Source organism: Triplophysa dalaica, chromosome 15 (genome assembly GCF_015846415.1).
Source record: "Triplophysa dalaica isolate WHDGS20190420 chromosome 15, ASM1584641v1, whole genome shotgun sequence".
Taxonomy (NCBI): Eukaryota; Metazoa; Chordata; class Actinopteri; order Cypriniformes; family Nemacheilidae; genus Triplophysa; species Triplophysa dalaica.
In genome coordinates, this window is record NC_079556.1 from 13,903,647 (window position 1) to 13,929,810 (window position 26,164).

Below are 26,164 nucleotides of genomic sequence, written 5' to 3' on the forward strand. Positions count from 1 at the left end.
ACACAACGCAGATAAGAAGATGCAGGCAAACATATAACCATAGGTAAAGAATGCAAACCTTGGGGTAAGAGTGTGCAGTGAGCAAAAATAACTGTCACTGTTTTATATTGTAGCTGTGATTCAATACAATATTTTGCCTTAAAAAATATGAAATGTGTTAAAGATGTATAGACACAATATAGGCTACAGTTTTATTGTTTAGTACTGGCTGGAGCCAATTACTCTATGCAACTTTGTTTGGTTGAAAAAAATGAATAAAGTTAATGAAAAATCGTCATAAAATGACACGTAAAATAAAACTGAATAACATTAAAACATTTACATTCAGGTTTGACAAACGTTCCCTTGAAGTTAACCCCATTAACTTTGTTAGCATTACTAGTTCTGTAGTGAAAAGTTTTTCTCTGCTAGTCAATCCAAGTGTCTTTGTATTCTAAATTAAAAACTTCATCTTCAACCAGATTTTAAAGAACAAATAAAAAATCTGTTTAATAGGCATCTACACTACCGTTCAAAAAGTTATGGACAAGAAAATGTTTCTCATGATTTTGACTCAATTGTTTAAATACGTTTCTGTCGACAAAAATATAATTGTGCCAACATATTAAATTATTTAATAACAAAACAAATGATAATATGCCAAAATAACATTTTGTTCAGGTTTAGAAAAAGTGACTCTTTTGAAATTGCTTAAATCAAAAATAAAAGGTAGAACTACTAAATGCCCGTGAACTTTTATTTTGAAGTATGTTCAAAGACGTTACTACTGTTGTGTATGACGCGCGATCCTTGCTCAGCCAATCCCGCCCCTGACTAGAGATACGTCACTCTCATGTTACACAGAGCAGAATGGCGGCTCTTTTGGAATCGTTGCTGACCAGTAAAGTTGAGTTAAGCGCGGTCTTGCTCTGGCTCAAAGATGAACATGTAAGCATTTAGATTTCACTGTCGTTGCACCACGCAGTATTTTATGCTGTCATGTATCGCTGACCCTGTCTAGCGGGGAGTACGAACTGTTATGTTTCTGGCAGCTAATGTTCAGCTACGTTAGCAAACAAACATTAAATAAGTCACATTTTGCATATTTACAGGTTTGTTTTGGTGTTAGATAAAAGACCTACAGTTAGATGACGGCTGTTTACAACACAGCACACCTTCGAGTATGAACTTCAAAGTTGGAATGCTAAGAAATATATTGTTTTGGAAAGGGAAAATGATATATTTATGAATGACAGTTTTGAAATGTCATAGTTTGCTTTTTACTGGAAAAGTAATAATCACATGCTTGGTCTACATTTCTATATGTTTGTAATATCAAAGTAGAAATTGCAATGCAATTATACATTTTAAAACATAATTCAACATAGTATATTTTCATATTATTTTCTAATATAATTCCGTTTAATCGATCAAATAAATTATTAATTAATACTAGTATAGATATAACATAAACAAGTTTTATGTTAAAAGTTGAAATGTACAATATTTCCCTTGTACACTTTATTATGGTTATTTCTTAAAATATGTTTTTTCTGCTCTCTTAGTTATTCTTGTCATAAGACTATAAGTGTTTGTTTGGCACTCAGATTATTATTTTTTTATCTTGGCAGACTTGTGATTCGCAAGACATTCCAGTAAAGGTCTGGAAACAGGAGTTTGTGCCTTTCCTTTTGAATTTTTTGCGGGACCAGAGCAGTCACACTTTGACTCATGGCCCCACCACACCGGCTAAGACCCCCAGCACATCCAGATCTGTCAGGAATCAAAGCTCTTCGGAACGGAGTGGAAGTAAATCCACACCAGCCCAAGGTCTGCGCACTGCCAGTCGAGTACAGCTCTTCTCTCCTGTCCCATCCACATCCCAGGCTGCCAGAAGGAGTGAACAGGAGACCCCGTTTTCTGGCTCTCATAGTTTCATAAATGTCAGTGCCCTGAGCAGCCCCTCCTTCAGCTCTGTATGGAGCCCTGCTCCCCGAAACACTCCCCCTGAGCGACGTTCAGCCCAGCGCCACAGTCTTGGAGACTTCATGACGTCACCCCCAGACACCCAGCCCAGCCCCTCTGGACAGCAGCACCGAGGTCGCAGGAGGAGTGGAGGGTTTGGGGTATCCTCATCCGGCCGACAGATGGGATCTCGTGGTGCTCTGTTGGAAGAAGGAGGTCGCTGGGATGGAGGCAACAGGAGGAGTAAGGGTGTGGGGAGGATTGAAGCAGTCTCGCCTCCAACACAAGTGCAACTTGACTTCAATAACTTGGAAGACTTTCCTCCAGTGGGTGGTGCCCAGGCTACACCAGTGTAAGTATACTGGAAATACTTGTGTGGGAACACTTGTGTTAAATAGTCAATTTAATACAAAAAATAATTGAGATTTTCTTGCTTTTGTCCTGCTAGGATAACCAAACCTTCACGGAGAATTAATCCAACACCAGTGAGTGCAGAGCGGCCTAACTCTAAACCCAAAAGCTGCTTTACGTCTACCCCACTTAGCCTGCCTGCCAGCCCCCCTGCTATTCCAGAGAACGCTGCAGCCACACCGATCTGTGGAAGTCCACACAGCCTGCAGGAAGAGCGAGAGTTACTCAGAAAAGAACGGTATAACTGTGAATGGCCCAAAAAAGTGTTATGTTGAATGTGTTGTATTCGATTTCAGAATATAAAACTAAGGGGCATGTGCAAACAAATTATTCTAGAAGACCATTTCTTTAAACTGAATTTACTGTTGTGTTAATAGCCATTTTGCCATTACTTATATACTTACAATTATAAGGTCTCAATGGTATTTTTAGTAGTTAGTAGTCAGTTCCCCTTAATTTCCCAAAGGCATCCTAGGAGAGTAACCCTGGTATAGTTCATCACTTTAACCTAGGACATGTCCCACTTATGTTTGATTTAATCAAGCACTAATATCTAAACTTATTTTACATGCAGTGTCATAGTTTTCACTTTACTGTAAAATTAGAAATCACAATCTTGGTCTAAATTTTGTCATATATTTGCAATTTAAGTTATATAATAATTGTACATTTTATACATAACTCAATATGGTTATGCATATCTCTTGATGTGACATAAAATTACCTAATATAATGCAATATAATTGCATATTTATTATTTATTGTGTAATTCATTCATTTTTATTATTAATTTAGTAATATTAATATACCTAATAAACATGTGTTTGCTGTGCAGAATTATTTATATTTAGGTTAAGACTTAATGTAGAAGATATTTTGTGTTCTGCCCCATAATTTATTCACCCTCATGACATCCTAAATGAATATGGTTTCCTTTCTTCAGCCGAACGGAGTTTTAGTAATAATCCTGGATTTTCCTTGGTTTGTAATGCATGGCACCTCATTTTTTTAAGTTCTAAAAAGTGTATCAATCTATCATAAAAGAAATTCAAACAACTCCAGAGTGGCTAATAAATGTCTTCGGAAGCAAAATTATACATTTGTGATTAAAAAATGAAATGAGCGTATTTAGCAAAGATAGGTTGTTTGAAATAGATAAGAAAACCACATGCAGTATGATAGGCTGGCTCTATGTCGAGGACTTCACATCTCATTGGTTCTCGCGTGTCACAACACAGTCAGGAAATTATGGGGTAAAAATCAATTTGGGTGAACTACTCCTTTAAATACAGTACATCTCAGTTTTTTTGTCTTAATCAATTTGGGTGAACTACTCCTTTAAATACAGTACATCTCAGTTTTTTTGTCTTAACCCCTTTCCTCCTTTTGTCCCGTATAGGTCTAAACTTGCCCAACAGACCTGCTCCCCACTGAAAACCACCCCCATCACCTGCACTCCAACCAAAACAGTGCACATACAGGGGTCTAAACTGACCCCTGACCCACAGACACCTTGCCCTGACCCTGACAGGGTCACACAAACACCAGTGTTGGATCTGTTAGCTGACCTGTACTGTACTTGCATTTCAGGTGAATGACCTGCAGATGGCGATGTACTGCTATTTACTCTGGTTTTTGAGATATGCTGTGGAAATGTGATTTGGTAATCCTTGGAATACCTAATGGAAAAATTTATGTGTTTGACTTCGTAATAATTTTTGTCTCAGGTGGCCGTTGATAAACAATTCAGCCCGATTGGTTAATGTTTTGAGACATCATGTTGAATTTAAATCTGTTAGAAGTTAAACAAATACTGAAATCTTTTAATGAAGGTTAGGACATGTGGAGTCTGTATTTGGTTTAAGTTATATAAGGTTTATATTCTAATGATTCTACATTTGTTTTGGTTCTAGAGAACCTGGCTCCATGTGTGTTCCTGGAGCTGTTCTTTGTGCTGCAACTTTTGACTTCTCGGGGTGTGTCGATCTCTGAATCTGCTGAGGAGGGAGTCACTGTGTGTGAACACAGTCTAGGTTTGTCAAGATTAACAAACTTAAGTAAACATACTCTCGCATGTTACATCATTCTAAAGTGATGTCATAAAACAAACATGAGGAGTTTTATAAGCGTGATGTCAGCACAGACCATACTAGTTGCAGCTTTCAAAAGCATACCTCATGCATTATTCTGCACTGAGCTTTATTATCATAAAATTAAGGGGAAAAACCTTATTTTGCCATACATAGCTCATTACTATAACTTATCTGTTTATATATTAAATTGGAGAATTCAAGAGTTGCTTCCATTGCATTTCGACATCCTCCGTAATAGATTCACCTTGTACTCATGGCATCTATATAAAATATATCTTACTTGTTTCAGTCCCATGTGTTTATGATTTTGCAGATGTTATGGAGAAAGCTTACCTGGGAAATGTCCACAACTGTGTTTATTTTGCCGTAAGAGTTTTGGAGAATCAGTTTGAGTGAGTCTCATACTCTCATTCCTGCTTTCTGCCTCTGCTCGGTCTTCTCCTAACCCTCTGTTTTGTGATGTCAGGTTGGTGTCACACCTTGACAAGTGCACTTTACGGCTCCTATCTGAGAATGAGAGAGTTGGTGCTTTCTCACCTGCGCTCAGGGATCGCCTGGCACAAGCTCAGGAGAACTGCACAGTTAATGTACAGGTTTAATGCATTTTGAAACTTCCTCTTTTCTTTAAGAGTGTCATGCTGAATTATGTCCTTGTTTTCTCAGGCGCTTCCCACTCCACCCATGTTCATTCATTCAGTGCCATTCCAGCCCGCTACAGACAACCGCTCCAACTTCGGCAGTGACAGGTCCTTCCACATTTTTAAGAAGCAAAGGTACAGTGAGACATTCATCACTCATTTCAAATTTGTGATGTCAGGTCAAAAATCTGTTTGATTTGACTGGATTAAGACAGTTGTTATGTTTCTGTTTTGTTAGAGATGTGTTCTACGAGCTGTTGAGAGAATGGGAGGATTCTCATAATGAACCTGGTTGGAATTTCGAGGCTGCTTTAGGCAGCAGAGTAAGGTGAGGTTTCTTTTGTTGTTTCTTTCCATATCTATGGAAAGAAACTAAAAATATGTAGAGCAAATAAAGTTCTTTTCAAAATATAGAAAATTGTTACCGTGTAAATAGAATTTTATTTAAAGCTCCGTCCTGTAATCATCTTTACCTTAACACTATGCACTCAAAACATTTAACCACTTTTACATATTAATGCATAGGATTTAGCACAGAGTAATCATTTTATTGCAAATCATTGACTACGTTTACATAAACCCTCATTATACCTTTACAATAGGATTTTGGCAAGACTGCGATTACAGTTTATCTCATGCAAATGCACTCACTCGATTTAAATAATGTGATTAAGCTCATAATCATAGTAAGCATAATTGAATTAACGTGGTGTACACTGGAATATGAAGGCATGTAAATATCTTCATCGCATTTATGCTGCTCTGATCAAGGTGCACAACTTAAGTGCAAATTCATGGTAAACATGACAGTCTGATGATATACCGTCAAGACAACTTGTTGTCAGTAGTCTCTGCTCCTTATACAAAAACAGTGCCAACACAATGACAGCGTACACCATCATATTTCTTTACTCATTACGGTGCCAAATAACCATAAATACATCCACATAACGGTGTGTTGCATTTGACGCAAATATATTAAAACGATAGCCAGTAACACACAACTTCTGTATCTGCGAACATCATTTGTGCTGTGTGTAAGAAAATAATCAAACTGATAAAACTTCCAATGTAAACAGGAACAAAGAGATGTTCTCATGTGATGTAAACATGTTACTGTGATTAAGTCCTTACTCTGATTATTGGAAATAATCGCATTATTGATGCGCATGTAAACTTAGTCATTGTTTTTCATCCGACAGGATCATGGTTAGTCAGCTCACAGCAGCAGGCGATCATTCTCACTTTGCTCGACTTTTCCAGAAGCAGCTCATTCAGGTGAACCAACCCAATTTTTTTTTATCTCATATTTATCCTGTGAGAAGCGGTTCTGTTCTCTAACACACATCCATTATCACTTTCTTCAGATGTGCAAGGGCCCTTGTTTTCTTGGTTCTTCCGGTGACACCCCTGACGCCAATCTTTTGAGCATGCTGGGTGCAGACAGCTTGGGTCGCCTGAAGCGACTGCAGCAGCGTCTGGTCCAGCCACAGGGACTCATTGGTCCCTGCCCTCCACCGTCCTTCCCTGGACACCAGGAGTTCTTCAGAGACTTCCTTCAGACTGCCGGCTGGTAAGCGCTGCTTGCAAAATCATACCCGATATTTAAGGTTTTATTTACAGGCAGCCGGCTGCCCCGACAGTGTGATCAGGTCCTGAGTCGAAGCGGAGGGTCTTGTATAACACTGAAGGGGTTTATTTCGCAATAATATCTGGCTGCTTGTACATTATCCCGCTAATAACACGGCTACTTGCCACATGAGAACAAAACTGGACATGAAATATGAATTTGAAATATTTTATTAGCTAATTTTTACCGAATGCAGACCTTCTGTGAGGAAAAGACGTTTTCTTTCGTACGATCAAATGTCACGAACAGCCAATTTGATTCAATCATTTGTAAATATAATGTCATATATGTTATTAAAATGTCAAATGATCAAAATCAAAAATCATGCTGTCAAAATGATTTAGTTCATATAGTATAAACTCTGATTAAAGCCTCTTTTATGTTCTGACTGTATGTGGCTATGGTTGCTATCATCTAGTTGTCAGCTAATCCAGCACCTGAAAGATGGCCTGTGCCAGCAGCTGCTGAAGTTGGATGAGGTTTCTATTCTCGGCCCTGATGCCAGCCCAGCTCGAGGAGAGGAGACAGGTGATGGAGACATGGAGCAACAGGTTGGGGCACAAAGCAAAATGAGCTTCAAATAATCATTGACTAATTTAAGTAGTTTAAAGCAAAGTATTTGGTATTTTTTCTCCCGTGTTAGGATGAGAAGCAGCGTTTTTCATCCGTGCTCCTCACGGCCCGACTGCTGGCTAAGTTTTTGGGTTTCATCTCGTTTCTGCCTTACCACACCGCTGAACCCCCATCCAAAGACTTTCGGGAAGCTGCAATTACTCTACGCAGTAATGTACGAATCGTTTGAAGGCAATAATGTGTTTTGTATGAGACATTGAGAATTCTCAAGAAAGGCTGGATTGTGTTAATCCTTTTATTTGTAGAGTACTCCAGTTCTGGATGTTTGTGCAGTGTTGGGGAGTTCTGTGCACAGGAGACGAACCATTCTGACAGTGCCTTGGATGGTCGAGTTCCTGTCCATGTTGGATTATACCGGCCCATTTCTGCCTTGTTACAGGACTGCTCTCTGCCTGCTGCTCCACATCTACAAGTCAGTTTGCCAGTCAGTTTTGGTCACATGCAATAAAAGGGTTTAGGTGATCTTGATTATGATTTTATTTTCCTGAAGGTTAAGTATTTTGTAATTCTACAAATGTATGTTTGGATTAATCTCTTCTTTCTGTTCTTGTTGCACAATCATTTACAGTTGTGTAACGTCTAAAACATCACTTATATGTTTATATATATACACTTATATATATACTGGGGCAGTCGTGGCCTAATGGTTAGAGGGTTGGACTCGTGACCAGAAGGTTGCCGGTTCAATCCTCAGGTCAGGCGGGTAACGATTGAGGTGCCCTTGAGCAAGGCACCTAACCCCTACTTGCTCCCCGGGCGCTGCAGCGATAGCTGCCCACTGCTCTGGGTGTATGTGTGTTCACCACTTGCTGTGCGTGTGTTCACTACTCTCGGGATGGGTTAAAAGCAGAGGTATATCTCGGATATGGGTCACCATAACTGACAAATTAGTCACTTTCACTTCACTTTTCATATACATATTGATGTAATACTATCTGTGTGTCTGAATGTGTGTGGTGTGTTTTAGGAGGATGGTATTGGGTCGTGGGGGAGAGCTGTGTTACGTGAACCAGATGCTCATGGTTGCAGTTCTGGGTTGGCTCTTTCAGGTGAGACATCCGTAACAAAACAAGCATTGCCACTTAAAGAAGTGTAATACACCATGCCAAATAGTGCATGTTCTCTTAATTTCAGATACCCGTCTTCCCTGAAGATCTTTTCTTTAGCACAGATCTCAAGGAGGAAATTAAGGAAATGGAAGCTAACACGGGTACACAGGGCCTGGTTAGTGAATCACAGTTATACAAGTATTACATATTTTTCGTTTTTATAACTTTTCAGAAAGAGACGTTTAACATTTTTTGGGAAAGAACTATGTTTCACATATTTTCACTGTTAGGCCTAATCCTAAAAGTGTGTATTTTCATTTCAGGACATCCTCCCACTTGTCGACCAACAGCTTCTCTACACTTGCTGCCCATATTTAGGTGAGAGGAAACTGTGCTGAAAATATATGCTATAAAATTACACGTTTCTCCAGGGTAGTTGGAAGACATCCTATTCAAGTATGTTGATGGAATTGTGTCTTCTTCATTCACTTGCCAGGAGAGTTTCGTAAGCTTCTTGCTGCTTTTGTGGCTGGAAGCACATCCAAGAGTGGAGGCCTGATCCGCAAGATCACCCCCACATCTGCAGACCCGAGGGGACCGCCCACCACCCGCTCACAGCAGAAACTGCAGGTACACTGCCAACAAAAGGCTTCCTATAATACATCTGTCAAACAATTTACAAGCATGTTATCCATGTTTTTTCATGTGTTTTAACATTTTTAGGTGGATTTAGAACAGGCATTTTTTCACAACCAGCCCCCATCCATGAGACGTACTGTAGAGTTTGTTGCTGAAAGAATTGGCTCCAACTGTGTAAAACACATCAAGTCAGTCTTCCCACTAGTTTGCTGTATTTTGTGCTTTTTCTTTGTGTTGGTCCATTAAAATCATTAGGGTTAAGTCATATTTGCATTTCGTAAAGTCATATTCTCCTAATTGTGTTTGTTGCAGAGCCACGCTTGTTTTGAATCTTGTGCAGTGTGGAGAAAAAACCCTCAGAGATGGTTTAGGTTTGGATGGTGTCAACACTGCCAAGCTAAATGAATCGATATGTGCTCAGCTTTGTGATTCAGGCATGCAAGCTCTGGAGAAAGCTGCTAGGTCAGCAAGTATTTTCTTTTTGACAAATGCTTCATGATGTTGATGATAGACATGCTTTGGTATAGTATTTGCCTGCTTACAAAGAAAAGAAGGGTCTATAATTTTTATGGTAGGTTTATTTTAACTTGGAGACAAAATATGAAAAGTACATAAGGGAAAACTTCCTCCAAAAACATTAGTCAATTTTGGTCTCACATCACTTCGCCAAAGCCTTCTCTGAATCAATTTGATGTTCATTGTCAAACTTCAGATGAGCCAGGCGGGCCTTCTTGGGGAGGAGGACCTTGCAGGTGCTTCAGGATTTCAATCTATTGTGGCATACCGTGTAACCAATGGTTTGCTTGCTAACTGTGGTCCTAACGGTCTTGAAATCATTAACAAGGTTCTTCTGTGTAGTTCTGGGCTGATCTTTAACCCTTCTCATGATCATGTTTACCCCATTGGGGAAATCTTGCAGGGAGCTCCAGACCAAGGGCAGTTAATAGTTATTTAGTATTTATTTTATTTCCAAATAATCACCCCAACAGTTATCTCCTTCTCACCAAGCTTCTGACTGTAGACTATTCAAGGTTTGTGCAGTTCTACAATCTTGTCCCTGATATCATTTGAAATCTATTTACTCGTGGAGAGGTTGAAATGGAAGATACAGATTCTGTTACATACATATCAATCTGACTTAGGAGAACTATAGTAAAGTGACAGGACTAATTTGTGGTCCATATAGGCACATAACCAATCTTTGGAACCAGAATCTTTGTTGGCTGGTAGGGGATCAAATACTTATTTCACTGACTGAAATGGAAATCAATTAATAACCCATATATATATATATATATCTTCCATATATATATTTGGTTGATATTCGGTTGATTATTATAGACCCTTCATTTCTTTGTAAGCAGGGAAACATACAAAATCAGTAGGGGATCAAATAATTATTTCCCTAACTGTAGCTGCATTCCAACATCACATCTTTTCATTATAGGTTCTGCAGTGAGTATGCCCCTGGAGCTGTCAGAGCACTTCTTCCCTTGGAGACTTCTCCTGCTGTCAGTGTTAGATAAAAAAATTATATTCTTTTTAGTCATATATCAGGAAACTAGATATGCTCAAAAACTATTATGCAGTGTTTCCTTTGGGTGAAAATGTGTGGTACAGTGGTGTTTTTGTTTCCTGTTTCTGATATTCAACATGATCATTATTCATTTGTTTTGATGTGTATTAGGTTCTAACCACAGCTGAGAGTATCACTACTCGCTTGGCAACAGAAAAGTCTTGCAGCTGGCTCTCCTCCAATATCACTAGTACTGAAGCATTATATTAACTACAGAAATATGACTCCAGTCAGACTTCATGTTTTAATTTTGCAGTATTTATATCCTTGATTTTAAGCATTTCTGTTTTAATATCTCCCTCAGTGCTTTTAAAGAGGGAGTGGAAGACTGCCTTTGATCGGGTGATGAAGAGTTTACCCTCCTCCAACTTAAATGGTAAAGAGGGTGATGGAGCAAGTAAAAATCAGCAAGTTCAGAGGAGTGGCTCAGGGCTCAATGCTGAGACCTCGTGTATTTCAGACTGCACCCATAAAGTTCCTCTTGGATCAAAAGTCATGATTGAAATTAAGGTGAGTGTTGATAGTTTTCTAGCTGCTAGTATATTGAATTTGGAAATAGTCTTACTTTATATAACACTTTACTTTAATGATGTATTATTATTACACAAAGTAATCAAAAAAAATTATCTCTGTCAATGTCCATATTTTATCGTATTTATGATTGGATGTCTTAAAATAATGTATTTTTGTTACCATTACCAAAATTTGTGGTATAAACTTGCCAGTGTCAAGGGAAAACATCTTTAATGTTTCTTTACAGCAGTTTTATGTAAAAATAATTACAAAAGTTTCATGCAACATTTTTCTACTACAACTGAATCAGATCAAACCATATCTAATGTTTTAGGAAATGCTGAGTGTTGCGGTGGGACCCAGGAGTGACGAGGAAGCTTTTACTGTTCATCAGATTGAGGTTCTGCTGGACAAAGTGGGAAAGACACTTGGATGTAGAAAAGTACGCAGAACTCAACCACCCACCTCCTACAGTGTTCCTGACAATTGACATAAGACATCGCACATTTTTATGTATAATTGATTCTTACTTTATTTTGCATGTTTGGTTTGTTTTAAGTTCCTATCACCCGTGGTTGAACAAATGCTGTTGCGCTGTACCGTCCAGCTAGCCTGCAAACTGGGTACGTAAGTAATTAATAGTAATCTGAGAATAGTTTAGTGTCACAAAACCTCTCCTTTCAGGTACATTCTACCTCACTATCGTATTTGAAAAATGCAATTAAAACGGGCGTGAACGCTGTGAGAAGAAAGCTGTTAAAAACCGGCGAAGGTTCTGTCATGGGAGATGGGCGCTCCAATGACAAGGCGCTGTCATGAATATTTAGGAAAGATGTCTTCTCATTGATCAAGAAAACACAGTCTCATGAATAATAATGAGACACTGACGCATCATCGATTTGCTATAGTACATCTCCACGTCACAACCTTTGACGTTGGACAGATGAGGATTTTAAACCCGAAAGGCAAAAATTGCGCACAAAAGATAGAAATTTACTATTTTTCTCTACTGTAATAACTTACAGTTGCTTACATTGTTTTCTATGATGTGGAACTCAACCAACTTTGTTTTCATCTAAATAAATGTTGTTTAGTGTTTCGTGGCTCTTTAAAAGCAATACAAGACATGAAGAAGGCCTCATTGTGTCTGTTTCTAATTGTTTGCATGTGCAGTGTCTGGAGAGCTGCCACTGGTGTCCTCAAGCAAGGCTAGCGAGAGATCTGCCCTGATAGATAAGTTTCTGCTCCTCTGGGACTCTCCTCCTGCACCTTTGCATCTTCTCCTTAGTGAACCCACTCTCACTGCCACCCTGAGTGCCACAGACAGTGAGGTAATATTAACTAGTCACATATAACTGTTGTGATTCAGCTGTTTAAACAGTTATATGAATGTCCTGTTTGCGCCGTTCATTTATATGTAACAATGTACATTATAAAAAGTTTTATGAATTAATTTTTTCAGAGGACTGATTACCTTTTCCTAATCAAACGGCTAATAGAGAAAGGGCTGTTGGCAGAGGAGGAAGTGGGCTCCCACTGGCCAAAGATGTCAGTGTTATCCTGGCCAAAGGTATATATTTTATCCATATCCAGTGTGTTAACAGATTATATTTTTTCCAGGTTTGCACCATGGGCTTATTAACTTTAAAAATTATTAATAAAATAAAATGATTCTTTCCAAGAAAGCTTTTAATGTCTTGATGCCTTCCTTCCTCTGTAATACTGCCTGTTTTCAGACACAGCCATAACAACTGCTGTAACACAATATTTAAATTATACTTAATCACTTCGTCTTCCTTCTCTCTTTAACAGGAGACTGTGGAGAAGTTTCAGAAGCTTTCTATGGCTGCCAAGTTCCCTTTGCCTTCTGATCCAAACAATATGGAGATATTGCAAGTCTCTCAGTGACCACTAGAGGGACACAAGAGTGTACATATCTAACTGTATACATGAATCTCAGCCTAACACTCCTGTATTAATAGGCAGTGATTATTGCACATTTAAACAAATGAGCTCAAATGTATAATTTTTTAGAATATTTTAAGTCTTATGTATTGTGAGTTGTGAGGTGAATATCTGTCGCTTAAAGAATGCTCTTCACAAATAATCTTTAGGACACATTAGTTGTATAAATTTGCCACTTTGACTCTCATGCATCACAATAGGACAGAATCATGCTACTCTATTTATTTGTTTTAAGAGTTTGTTCTGGTCAAAATCTTACCTGTCTTTGCTGCTCTTTGTTTTTTTGTTTGTTGTATCTATGTGTGTTTGTATCTCTGTGTTTATATATGCCATTTTTTTGTTTAAACGCCCCAAATTTGCACTTGTATGTACACACTTGTTCATGTTGGACAATAATATTATCAGTTAATTTTAAACTGTACACTTGTTTAATGCTAGACTTACCTAACATAATAAAATGTAATTTTGAGAATATGTATCCTTCATGAATGGATAAATGCTTGAATTTTCTGCAAAATTCTTATTTAACTCTTCTGCAAATGTAAGTTTTTATAAGTGAGCGCCCATAATGCTCTATGTAAATAATAATGCAAACTGGAAATGTTGTGATAACATACGTGAATGCTTGCCTTCAGTCGAGAACGCCCTTTATTTCTATTCTGCGTTTTTACTATGGCAAAGTTTTTGCTCATGAATAATGAATATCACACTCTAAAGTGGGCTTGTAACTTTCCTGTTAGACCAAAATGTATGAAATATTCATAAACAATGTCCATGCCTTTTTAAAATTAGTTTATCTCCTTTCAGCAAATCAGTTAGAAGGAATAAAGGTGAACGTCACTCATATTTGTTAATATTCATGAATCAAGTTTTTGCCAGCGGAGGATTCGGAACTGCCCCTATCTTAGGGTGTGGAGAAAGTTTCAGCGCAGTTCAACTTCGGTCGCGGCTTGATGGTGTGCTCTGTGATTGTCTAGATTACGTTATCAATAACATGGCCTGGAGCTTTTGTGATGGATTTCCAAATTCCGCTCGGGGTAATTCAGGGCATTCGAGGGATTTTATAAAAGAACTATAACGAACAGTTGAACTGCAATTCATCGTTTCTCTCCGTCCAGTGTTAAACGAATGGCAAACGTGAAAGTCGCGGTCCGAGTTCGCCCCCTGAACTCCAGGTATTGTCAGCTTTATACTCTTGAATCGTGTGAAATTGATTGTGAAAGTGAAGTGTTGTTAAAAGGTGCCAAACTTCGCGCCATAACAGTGTTTAGTTAATTTATTGGTAATTTACCGTTGCTACGTCTGGGAATAAAACAGCACTGACAGCCAAGTATTTTGGTGCTGATAGAAACTAGCTGTTATTTAAAAGCAGGACATCTTCATGTAACGTTACATATAACTAAATACGATCGTACAATAAACTGTCTATCAATATTTTGACATATAACAGGGTTGCTTATAGTCTGGTATGATAATCTCCCCATGTTTGATAAATCTAAAATACTGTTTATCTTAGAAATTGTATGTGTATCTCTTAATAGCCTTGAATTAAATTCTTTCTTTACTTGTGTTAATAAAATCTGATTTGATCACCAAAAAGAGTTTTGCTTTAACGTTTTAAAAAGTATTGAGAAGGGGCCCAGACACAGCTCTGCCGAGTATCCCATAAGAACCCACTGCCCCACCTGACCACATTATTAGCCAAATTACTACAGTATGTGGGTCCTAGGCAGGGGGGTAAAGAAACTCCTCCCAGATTGAGACAAAGCTTTCTGCCTGTGTTTGGCTGTTCGCATGATATTTAAAGATTACCCCTGAAGAAGGCATTACAAATGAGAACTTCATGGTCTTCTGTCACTTTATTGTGCAATTGGAAGTGGCTTTTAAATAGGCAGCCGCTAGTTTTGTGACATGTGACGTTTTGTTTTCCACTTAAAAGTATCATAGTGCCACCGTGTTTTTGGACACCATGTAAATGCCACAGTGTATGAATATGAAAATCATTCAGTCTTTTTCTATATAAATGCACTATCCTCCTGGACAATAGTAATGCCACACTAAAAATAAATCATATTCTTTCTGTTTCATGATAAACATTAGAATGGCACAGTATACCCTCTTGTTGTGTGTTTTTATTTCTTTCCACTAGGGTTTATTATACAATATACACACACACACGCTGAAAGTCAAAGCAGGCTGCTGTGTTTGTGGGTCGGGCCACATCTCCATTCACTGTTGGCAGTGTGAAACTGACCCACATGGCAATACACGAGCGAAGAGAGTCTTAAAAAACTCCCAGCATTAGACAAATTATTACACTATTTCATAAATGCGCATTGTGTAGTTTGTGTAGCGATGAAGGTGAAAACTTTACAGCTAATCCCTTAAAAACCTCCACATATCTATTATTTGGACAAATAAGTGTTCCGCCCCAAATCTGGTTTAGCCAAAAGTTAACATGTGGGGCTGATCAAACAAACAGATCAATATTTTAAAATTAAAAAGGTCAATGTTTTTAAATTTCTATACAAGTGGACCTACTTATAGTTTTGTACATTGAAACATTAAAGTTTTTAGACCTATAGTGCAGTAAAGGTTTTTGCCCAGCCTGCTCAAAATGAGAGTCAGGTTTTTAATCCAGCCATAACGCTTCTACACTGGATTTCATTTTATTGCATCATTTTTATCTGGAATCCGAGACCGAAATGATCGCACAGCTGTTGTCGCTGCTCAGATATCCTGCACTCACACCTGCTTTGGCTCAGCTGAGCAGCTCATGCAGGGGTTTTTAGAGATCTGTTTTCATTTGAATTTGACCTTTTCAGACATTCAGAGCAACACTGAAGTGTCGAGGAGTTTCCCAGACCCCATCCACTCTCAGTACTACTGGTCTGTCTGAATGTGATCTGGATGTGATCAGCTTCTCTTTTCCCAAATAAACATGTCTCGGAGGAATTTAGAAAGTTTACAATATACCTTTTAAAAAATCATTGTTGGTATGAAAAAATTGTGTTCATGGCACAATGTACTCTGAAAACTGCACCGTAGAAAATACTGTCCAGTCAAATAATTCTTCAAGATTAAAATATAAAAAATAATCACACAAAATTGAGTACACATTGCACATGAAGTATACTGCATAAACATTTTTGACTCCAAGGCCCCCTCCTGCTCACAAAAACTCAAAATTTAGCCAATAAAATATTTCATTCAGAGCATAATATTAACTGGAAAAGTGTTTATTCAATATAAAAATGGTCAAATAATAAGAAATATCTTGGTTTTTAGTTGTTTAAAGTTGAATTCAATGCACATTTTGTCTCATTTTAAATTAATAGTCATCCCGAGTCAGCTTGGGCCTCCTTTTGGGCTTAAATGCTTTTGAACCTTTCTGCATAAATGCTGATTGTCTCTTTTCCTGTTTAAGAATAAAGGCTGTAACAGTAAATGTTTACTTGTGCTGTGTATTATATTAATTGCTTTCTGACTCTGTTTTGCAGGGAAAGTCTAGATGGAGGACAGTTAGCTGTACATGTGGAGGACAAGGTAGTGAGAATCCGAAATGTGAAGGTAGGTTACATTTTCATTATTGTCATTCACTAGAAAAAATCCTAGAATCTAATTTATGAAAAAGAATACAATTTGGGTAAATTGTTTCAGAAAACCAGTTTGCTGAACTGAACTCCAAAATTTAAAATTGGCTTTGTGAGCAATTTAGCAAAATCCTGCAGTTTAAAAATGTATGGTGCCAGAAATGTCTTGCCTTACAAAATACACTAGAAATACAGCATTTGTTGACATTTGGTGTTCAAAGAAGAGGAGGTTTAGTGGCTAGATGACCGATCACAGAGCATTTTAGTGACAGGAAGTTGAGTAATGAGATTATATCTTCCTGATTACACAGTTGTTTATTTATGTGAACTGCGGACACATATCAGAGCAGCAGTAGTACTTCATTATCACATTCCTATTTAAATATGAAAACACAAATGCAGCAGGATTAAAAAACACTTCAAAATCTCATTCCACACCACATTTGTAACTAAACAGTTCTTCAGTATTATAACTTGTTTAGAATATATATATATATACATGGTAGAAATCTGTGTCATGAATGTGACAAAGAAATGTGTACATCTTTGGATAAAATGTATCTAGAGCAGGAAATGCCCCCTAACATTCTACATTTGATTAATGGATGTAGGAGCCACATCTGCTCACCTGCTGTGCTTTGAGAAAGAGTTTTTCCATATAAGTTAATCAGTACATTTTTTTAAGGGAAAGAGCGCATTGTATACGTTTGACATGAGAATGTCGGGCTGTACATGAGAAAATGCAAGCTAACGTTTGTTAATTTAAGGTGCTAATATATGATTAGAAACCCAGAGCTTCATGCATATGGATTATGTATTGGTCACTTTATTGTTTGTATAGCAAAAGGTAAGAGGTCAGTTTAGTATCACCATTTGGAAGTGATTGTTCAAAATTCTATTATCATTTAGACACCAGCCTAATGTAATTCCAAATTCGTATGACTTTTTCTGTGGAGCAGAACAGAAGCTATATTAAGCAATGTTGGTAACTAAACCAAATTGGACCACATTGAACCCAAACCACTGAGACATTCCACAAAATGTATTTATTTTGTGTTTCACAGAAGAAAGTGATACAGATTTGTAATGACATGAGATTTAATAAATGATCAAACAATTTGTCAGGATTGTGTAAGGCAGAACCCAAATGCAGGCAGGTGGAGGTAACAACAATAGTTTATTTAAATAAAAGCAAAACAAAACCCACTATGGGGCAAAACAGACTCGTACTCACAAAACAGAAAATAGAAAATAAATCCACACAAAATCCAGAGACGGGATTCTCGGGCAGGAAACACATCCAAAGCGGAAAACTGGAAAAAGGTAAATCCACAAAAAGGGTAAATCCACAAAACCTCAGGAAGGTTAAATCGGGGCAAGACTCAAAAAGACAATACAAGAACTTGATGCAATGAATCACAAACGTTACACAAACACATTAACATTTACAATGAAGCCGCGAGGTGTGAGGGGGGGAAACAGAGGGACTAAATAGGGACCAGATAACGAGGGGAGATTACACAGCGAAGGAGACGGGCAGGTGACAATACTAAACATTAAAGGAAGAAGGTGACGCATATGAAACACTAACGGAGAAACAAGGGGGCGGGGCTACACGGAAGACAGGAGGACACGCGGCGAATAATCAAAACATACCGCCACGTGTCTCCACATATAACAAAACACAAACAAGACATGGTACTTTCAAGGTCCCGTCCACAAAGCATGCAAACTCGAAACATGAATGACGGAACCCTGACACAATTTAAATTTTTGGGTGAACTGTCCCTTTAATACAGTACAATCATACTGTAAATTGATATCCATTAACAACTCAGAAAACATGATGAAGTGCTAACAAGCTTTTGTGCTACATAAGAGCTACGAACGTAGGTTACAATGCTTTGGGGAAGGTAACTGTACCATCACAAAGTCTTTATGTTTCTGGAAGCCATGCCTGTTGGAGCAGGGCCATGGGGTCTGATTTGTTTTTGGTCATAAATATAACAGTGCTGAGTACAGGTCATTAGTGTGAAGCTGTGAGCCATATTGTGAGGTCATTAAGTCAGCTGCGGGATTGCCGTTGTGTGAATAATTACACCAAAGCCGTAAACTTAAGGTTGCCTGAGTGATAGGCTGGTAATGCCCGGGCATGTTTCTACTGCACACGCACATGCTGTGCCATGAAGATGTTTAACTAGGCAGATAAACAGCTGAGGAATATTTATTTATTAAGCATGTGATTGTGCTAAGATCGGGTTATGAACTTGCTGACAAGTTGGGTCATGCTCGGATGCTCAAAATCATTTGTATCAGCCTAATGGGCTCCTAATCAATCTTTGGAGTGCACTTCAGAGTATCCAAGTGTAGACTGCAGGCACACAGTCTTGTTTCTTGGCATCAGTGTGGTGAAACATTATTAGTGGAAAAACTGAGCACACAAACAACCAGTCTTGGAGAAACAAATTAAATGTAGTTTAAAGTAGTTTAAATTAAGTAGATGTTCAATAGAAAAACATCATGCCCTGAGACGGAGCCGATAGCCTAGTGGTTAGTGCTCCGACATATGGTGCTGTTGCGTTCCGGGCGATCCGAATGCGAATCCCAGCTCGTGGTCCTTTCCTGAACCCAACCCCTCTCTCATCCACTTTGCTTCCTGTCCTCTCTCAAAAAAAACTAAACGAATAGAGGCAAAATGGGAAAAAAAAATGTTGTAGCCCTGAGTATTAAACTTACACAGACATTAACCATGAATGTTATTTTAAAATGTTCAGCCAAATAACGCAATAAAAATCACACATGGTACCTTACATTTATGCATTTGGCAGACGCTTTTATCCAAAGCGACTTACAAGTCTAGCAACAACTTTTAGTCAAATGTATCACTTTGTCTTATTCCTTGTGTTTCTTGTTCTGTGTAGATGGAGGGGCGGTTGCAAGGTAGAGCGGAGAGTCAGGCTGACTCCAGGGAGAACCTGATGCAGTTTGCCTTTGATTACTGTTACTGGTCCGCGGATCCATCGGCTCCTAATTTTACATCACAGGAAGAGGTGGGCACCCACTCCACACCTGTTTACTGTGTCTGGGCATGTTGATGTCTCACTGATGAGCATTTGTGTTACTTTGTGTAGAACTTTTCGGTGTAAATAGCAGATTTCGTGTCCGCACCTCAAAAACTGGGAGTTATTTTAATTGCTTTGAAATGCTTTTTGAAGGGACTCAATTAGCTCGTGCTTCGGAGCAGGGTCTAACCCAGCAAAATAGGAACTACCAGCGACTCAAATATACTGTATGTTGCAAACTTATGTCATAGACCAGTATTTTAAAGTGTTACAATACATAAACAAACAGAAAGGTAATGTCTGCACAATTGAGGGTTTTTCTCAACCTCAGTGACATGTAGGACTGTCATAGGAGATTTTTTTCTCCTTTTTGCTGTTTCACTCGCAAAGTACACGTCTCCATTATATCTCTGTTTTCTCAAGATTCTTGACAGACAACAAAAACACAACTCCATTCATGGCGGCGTCCTCCAGTTGCTTGTGTTTTTTAAATGCTGGATTATGTCCTAAGGGAAAAGTGTAATTCACAAAGTAGTGTGTAGCTCTCTCCTGTAACTACCCGGTGTCAAAGCGGCTTATCTCTGGTGTTCTGGGCGGAGGCTGGTATATGATAACCAGTAGACTCAAAACCTTTGATCATTGGGTAAAGATCATATAAATTATAAATCCCCCAAATTATTAAGTCCCCCAAAGATTACAATAAATTACATCATATCTGTGAAGGGAGTCTGCACCTCCCTAATCTGCCAATGTTTATTTTTACTTGGTCAAAAATTGACTTCCCAGGAAAACGGTATTTCAGTTATAAAAGTCCTATATACTTGAATGGAGGAAGACCAGTGTTTCTTAAAGTGCTTGCTGAAATCTTTCAAATTGTATCTTTTAACTAGTTGACTGTTCTAGTCTGCAGATGTTCAAAGGTAGCTAAGTATTTCATGACACTGTGCTGATCTGGTTACAATATTCTACATACTGTACGATATGTTATACTGTTGTAAAAATCACAAGGTCTCTTAAACAGTTGGAAAGAATAAGCATGCATCTCACTCAAACACAGTCATTTTAACCTAGTGTAACTAAATGAACTGTATATCTTCCTTGTCATTAGGTGAGATAGTCAGAGACTCTTGTTCTCAAATGCAGTCTAGTGTTTCCCTCAGAGTCCCTTTGTCTCCACTTCATGAAAGATGGAGTTGTGAGTGCCCACGCACAGAAGACGGCCTCATCTCCACAACACTTCTTTCTCTTCTCTAGATTAATTTCTGTCAATTTTGCAAAGTCAGAGCTTCACAACAGAGGTTTGAAGCTCACATTCTTTTGGGGACACGTCAGGGAGTGAGGGACTGACCTTAGTCCATCTTAATTACATGTTTTTTGATTTCCTAATGTTATAATAGCTAATACCAAGTTTGTTACATCTAATTTATGAACTGTAGGAACTATGACATTTTAGTACTTAATGTTAACCACCAAACTTTGGTTATCATATAAATTCGCGCATAGGAATAGCTACACCACATCACATCTAGCATAAAATGATATTCCCTGTTTAGTGTTCTGTTCATGTCCTGTCTGCCAGGGTGTCTAAATTACACAGGCTGGAATCATTCTTTCCAATTTAGTTTCATTGCTTTTCAGTGACCATAGTCTTGTGATGTTTCACATGTTGCTGCTTAATTCAAACTTCCTGTGAGGCGCTGTGCTGTACGGCTGCTAGCAGTAGAGTAAAACCGAAGCTTCTTCCTGTAGGGTTGCTAGAGTCTCAGTGGAGGAAATAACAGCCCTGTTTAACTAGGCTTCTACTCTTCTTTCACAAACAGCCACTTCTCCGTCATGAACCTCTATTCATGCATACCAAAAGATTGGTGGTTCCTCTGGAAGAACTTGTTTGTCTGTATGTGGCCATGTCTGGAGAGAACGAGACAGAAACAGAGGAGAGAGAGTGATTGTTGGTGGAGAGGTGGATCAAGCCTGGTGGCAGAATAGATAAAGAAGGTCAATGAAAGCCAGCTGTTGCGGAATAAATGCAGTGTTCTTGGATCACATTTCAGAATACTTTATTAAATCACATCTTTAAACCTTAAAAGAGGTGTTTTTTTAAACACTTTTTATTGATATTTGAATTATGTTTTTCTCCATTAATGATAAGTGTCATGACGTTTCTTGCACAGATAAAAACAGTTTATTTATTAATTTAATTAATAGTGCTTGTGTCAATCTTTGTTAGAGATCGCACATTTTTTCCTACTATGGCAATTAGTTTCATTAGTAGTTTTTTCCTACTAATGAAACCGGACAGAATGTCATCAGACCGGTTATATTGATTAACACTAAAAACGAAGCCTTAGTTTCTTAGCCATATTGGACCCAAGTTGGATAATAAAACAAGCAGATTGACCAGGAGACATTTGCAAGCAGGACATCAAAGGACGTTTCATAGAAGTGTTATAGAGGTAGGCTATGCACACACACACACGCACACACACACACCCACAATATCAATGTATTAGACAGAACAGCTTTCACAGCCGACGTTAAAGTCATGGAAGCTGTTATTTGACTTGGTTATCTTAGAATGTGTTACAATTAAATAAACGCCTGAAATAAATAACACATGATTAAGTAACATTTTACTCATGCGTAGAACAGCAACCTAATTGTTTTTAGACTTTTGTGTGAATGATCAGCTTTTGGAACGCCAGTGTGGACGAAGAGCATTTTTAAACCTTAACTCCGTTTTCAAATGTATCCAGATTAGTGTGGTCTAAGATAAAAATGAATCCTTATTTTGTCCATATTTCCATATTTTTATTTTTTTAACAAAAATTTCATTATTCAATTGGTTTTTTTTATACAGCACTTTTCACATTGTTTTATTGTTGCAAAGCAGCTTTACAGGAAGAGACACAAAATAAACAAAAGTTAGTATTAGTAATAAAATAACAAGGGTCCATCTTTGATCTTGATTGTTGACGGAAATAGTCACCCTTTATGTTTGTCACTAGGTTTTTTAAATATTAAACCAGTAAAAGCTTTTAAAATGTGATTTTCAATTTTGATCATTTCAAATTTAATCATGTAAAAAGTATATATTTTTTCCATTTCCTGAAAAACAAGTTTCTGAAGAACAATGACAATACCCTCCACATGCCCTGACCAATGATGTTGCCCCTTTATGGATAGTAAAGAGGGATGATTCTGTTTCCATAATATTATCCTTTAAAATTGATTTACTATTTTGTTTTTTAACAATTAGCTATTTTCCACAAGCTGCCATCATAGCGGTGATATTGTTGGGGAGAAAGACGTAAGAAATGACTGGAGGGAAATACAGAGTTAGGTAGAGGTCACCAGGGTCACTTTTTGCTGCATCCCCTCTCGTGCAGGAAGCACAGCTGTTTTAGTAAATTATTTTTCACAGTCAGATTGAAATGGGAAGACGTCATCGATCAGGAGCCGGAGCACAATGCTGGTGTTCTCTTCCAAGTGAAGTGATCTTTGTGTCCCCTCCCCCACATCCCTCTTTCTCTTTATCGCTCCCTCTTTCCTCCCTCTCTTCCATTTGGATACAGTGCAAGACTTTATTATGCTCTTGGTATTTCTGGGTTCGTGTGTCGTAGTGTGTCGGACATGTGAAGAACAGCTACACAAGGGGCCCTTAGACACACTCAACATGGTAAATCTAGAGTCAACGCTTTGCGTATGACATACTGTATTCTAGTGACGCACAAATGTTTCCTCTTGAAAGAGAGATTTTATTCGTTCAAATAGCAGTTAAGACATATTACCATAAAAAACAGAGCATTTTTCATTCCATTCCATTTTCTACCGCTTATCCGAACTACCTCGGGTCACGGGGAGCCTGTGCCTATCTCAGGAGTCATCGGGCATCAAGGCAGGATACACCCTGGATGGAGTGCCAACCCATCGCAGGGCACACACACTCGCTCATTCACTCACACCCTACGGACAATTTTTCCAGATATGCCAATCAAGGAAACCCCTGAGGCACGGGGAGAACATGCAAACTCCACACACACAAGTCGGAAGCGGGAATCGAACCCCCAATCCTGGAGGTGTGAGGCGAACGTGCTAACCACTAAGCCACCGTGCCCCCCAGCATTTTTTGACAGACTTTGGCTGGTTAACACAAGAGATATAAATCGTGAGAATTTTTTAATTTTTAGGATAACTTTACCTTCAGAAAGACACTGTGACTGTTCCTCTAGAGAACACAAAGATCTCTGTAACTAATCTATAGACTTAAATGTATATACTTTAAATCACACTTGTGTCTGTCGAAGTCATTAACTCTCATAAGCACAGCTGCGCTTGAAGAACTTTAGTAGAGTAGGAGGAGAAAAGCAAGAGAAACTTCACTGGTTTTTCTCCAGTTGCTCCAATGGCCAATTGCTGTAACATTTGCTGGCTTGGAATGTCTCTAGTGCATTCTCTCTTTCTCATGCTCTCTATCAGTTGTTCTGTAGTTCTTTTCTCTTTCTGTAGCCTGTGGAATCCTCTGACCTCTTTCCCTCTTCATGCAAATATGACCCACAAAATGTCTGTGAAAGTACAAATGGGAAGCGAGCTGAATCTCTGCCAACAAGCTCGGTGGGTCTCTCTCCCACAGTCTCCCCTACCAATCTCTGTTTGTGTCCCCTTTAACCCATCTCTTAAAACACTCACATGAAGCTACAGCATAAACAGGACATCAGACTCATAACATGAAAGTGTACGATAACAAAACAGTTTAATTATCCCTTAAAACATTCATTGGAAAACAAATTGCACAAGATATTTTGTTTAGAGAATGCGGGTCAGATGTTATTTATATATAACCCAATTTATATTTGATGTATAAAATCAAACTTTGCATTTTGTGCTGAAACTAGCAACAGACTGACAGTTGGAGGGGAGGAGTTAACGGATGCTCTGTCTTACTCCTTGTCCAGAGCCATTGGAGAAAGAGTTACGTCAACTCTGTTGACTCCAATAGAACAGTTTTTTCATAGCAATTGCGGTTCATGGAGGCTCTCAATAGTTCCTGTAAGTTACTAATTATACATGGAGCTGCAACTAAACAGATCGATTGTGACGAACTTTGAACCTATTTAAAGACGTAATTTAATTAATAAAAAAATGAAAGAAATAAAGCATTTGACTGCATGAATCACGCAAATTGTAAAAATTCAGAACTTCAATTGTTGCGACTCTCTCTCAACGGCTCTGACCCAGTCTACACAGATGCTACAAAAGCCATAAAATATAACCCATTAGAACCCGTAATAACTTAACATTTTATCCAAACAGGATACAGCATGATGTGACATGATAAATGCCTTGTTCTTAATAGGCCTGTCGAAATCTGAGCTCGGAGCACACCAAATATGCCTTGGATAACATACCTGAAACTTGTGAGACAGAAATCAGGGGCCAGTTGCATAAACTTATTTTAGTCAGTTACATAAAAAGGTAGATTGGTCTAATTGAAATATGAAAAGTAAGATTGATTAGTCCTAACTAATTGCTAGTCAAAGAGGCGAGTTGTTAACATTTACATTTACATTTAGTCATTTAGCAGACGCTTTTATCCAAAGCGACTTACAGGTGGGGTAGATATAGTCTTATCACAGTGGGTATGTTTATGCAAATCGTTTTCCGAAATCAGATTTTTACTGAACATCAAGATTACGGAATGTTATTTGACAGTATTAAGTGAGACATAAAGGTACTTATATATCATGTTTTCATTCATATTTATATTTTATGAATGGAGTTTGTATAATTTGCACTCTTTAAAATGCAGTTCTAAAGTATAATTAAAATGGACAATTTAATGTGAATGATGTAGAGAACATTAAACTTTAATCTATAGGATGGTAAATCCCTTTTATTTAAACCATGTGTTCCATTATTTATGTCTCTGTACTTTACGTAAAAACTTGGGGTGACGTATTGGTCTGTGGTCTGGAACGACCCTTAGCTTGGACAGGCTTCAATCGGCGCTCCCTATGAGATCTCACAAGAAAGTTTTTCAGGGGTGGCTATTAAGAAGTTCACATAAAGACCGTTGCCTTACTGCAGCAAACCACACACTGATTACAGACTTAAAGCCTCTAAAGTGGGCGTTTCCCTCTGCTTTTAGGAACCTTAAGCGTTGTTCGGGTAGAAGACTGATGCTGGTGATGTTTGTTATTAAAGACGTCATCCCTCACTGGCTGACTCTTGCTTTGCCTTTGGTCTGCCCTTCTATTGAATTTGCCCCTCCCTGACAGAGCATCTCCCAAAAGGAGTCTCTGGATCACATGTTAACCTTCTGGACAACTTCCTGTCTCGAATCAGCTCTATATTCAGCTTTCCTCCTGCATTGTGACCACAAATGCATTTGGTTTTGTTTGTGGTATAAGGGAGGAAAAGG

At 38.3% G+C, this 26,164-nt stretch overlaps 2 protein-coding genes across 2 annotated transcripts in view; both read left to right on the forward strand.

The window, feature by feature from the left end:
• Positions 1-829: 829 nt before the first annotated feature.
• On the forward strand, positions 830-13,567 carry cdan1 (codanin 1). Its single transcript, XM_056768673.1, has 28 exons — positions 830-927; positions 1,611-2,296; positions 2,393-2,593; positions 3,755-3,945; positions 4,269-4,388; positions 4,762-4,840; positions 4,915-5,035; positions 5,112-5,221; positions 5,325-5,414; positions 6,289-6,364; positions 6,454-6,659; positions 7,135-7,267; positions 7,360-7,503; positions 7,595-7,761; positions 8,317-8,398; positions 8,484-8,573; positions 8,722-8,776; positions 8,895-9,028; positions 9,122-9,225; positions 9,350-9,499; positions 10,485-10,548; positions 10,725-10,803; positions 10,918-11,123; positions 11,461-11,568; positions 11,686-11,749; positions 12,300-12,457; positions 12,589-12,696; positions 12,939-13,567. The coding sequence occupies exons 1-28, from the start codon at positions 850-852 to the stop codon at positions 13,032-13,034; spliced, it is 3,900 nt and encodes a 1,299-aa protein (XP_056624651.1). The 5' UTR covers positions 830-849; the 3' UTR covers positions 13,035-13,567.
• A 457-nt stretch (positions 13,568-14,024) lies between these two features.
• Positions 14,025-26,164, forward strand: part of stard9 (StAR-related lipid transfer (START) domain containing 9) — a 40,264-nt gene continuing 28,124 nt past the window's right edge. The window contains exons 1-3 of the mRNA XM_056768112.1: positions 14,025-14,266; positions 16,592-16,661; positions 19,606-19,734. Of these exons, the coding sequence (XP_056624090.1) occupies positions 14,220-14,266; positions 16,592-16,661; positions 19,606-19,734 (246 nt within the window). The 5' untranslated portion in view covers positions 14,025-14,219. The remainder of the gene's footprint in view (positions 14,267-16,591; positions 16,662-19,605; positions 19,735-26,164) is intronic.

Excerpts from the sequence above, each read along its gene's own strand:
- cdan1 (XM_056768673.1), top strand. The coding sequence starts at position 850 with ATGGCGGCTCTTTTGGAATCGTTGCTGACCAGTAAAGTTGAGTTAAGC. Across the intron at positions 6,365-6,453 it reads TCCAGAAGCAGCTCATTCAG|ATGTGCAAGGGCCCTTGTTT; the intron begins GTGAACCAACCC and ends CACTTTCTTCAG. Across the intron at positions 8,399-8,483 it reads TTCTGGGTTGGCTCTTTCAG|ATACCCGTCTTCCCTGAAGA; the intron begins GTGAGACATCCG and ends TCTTAATTTCAG.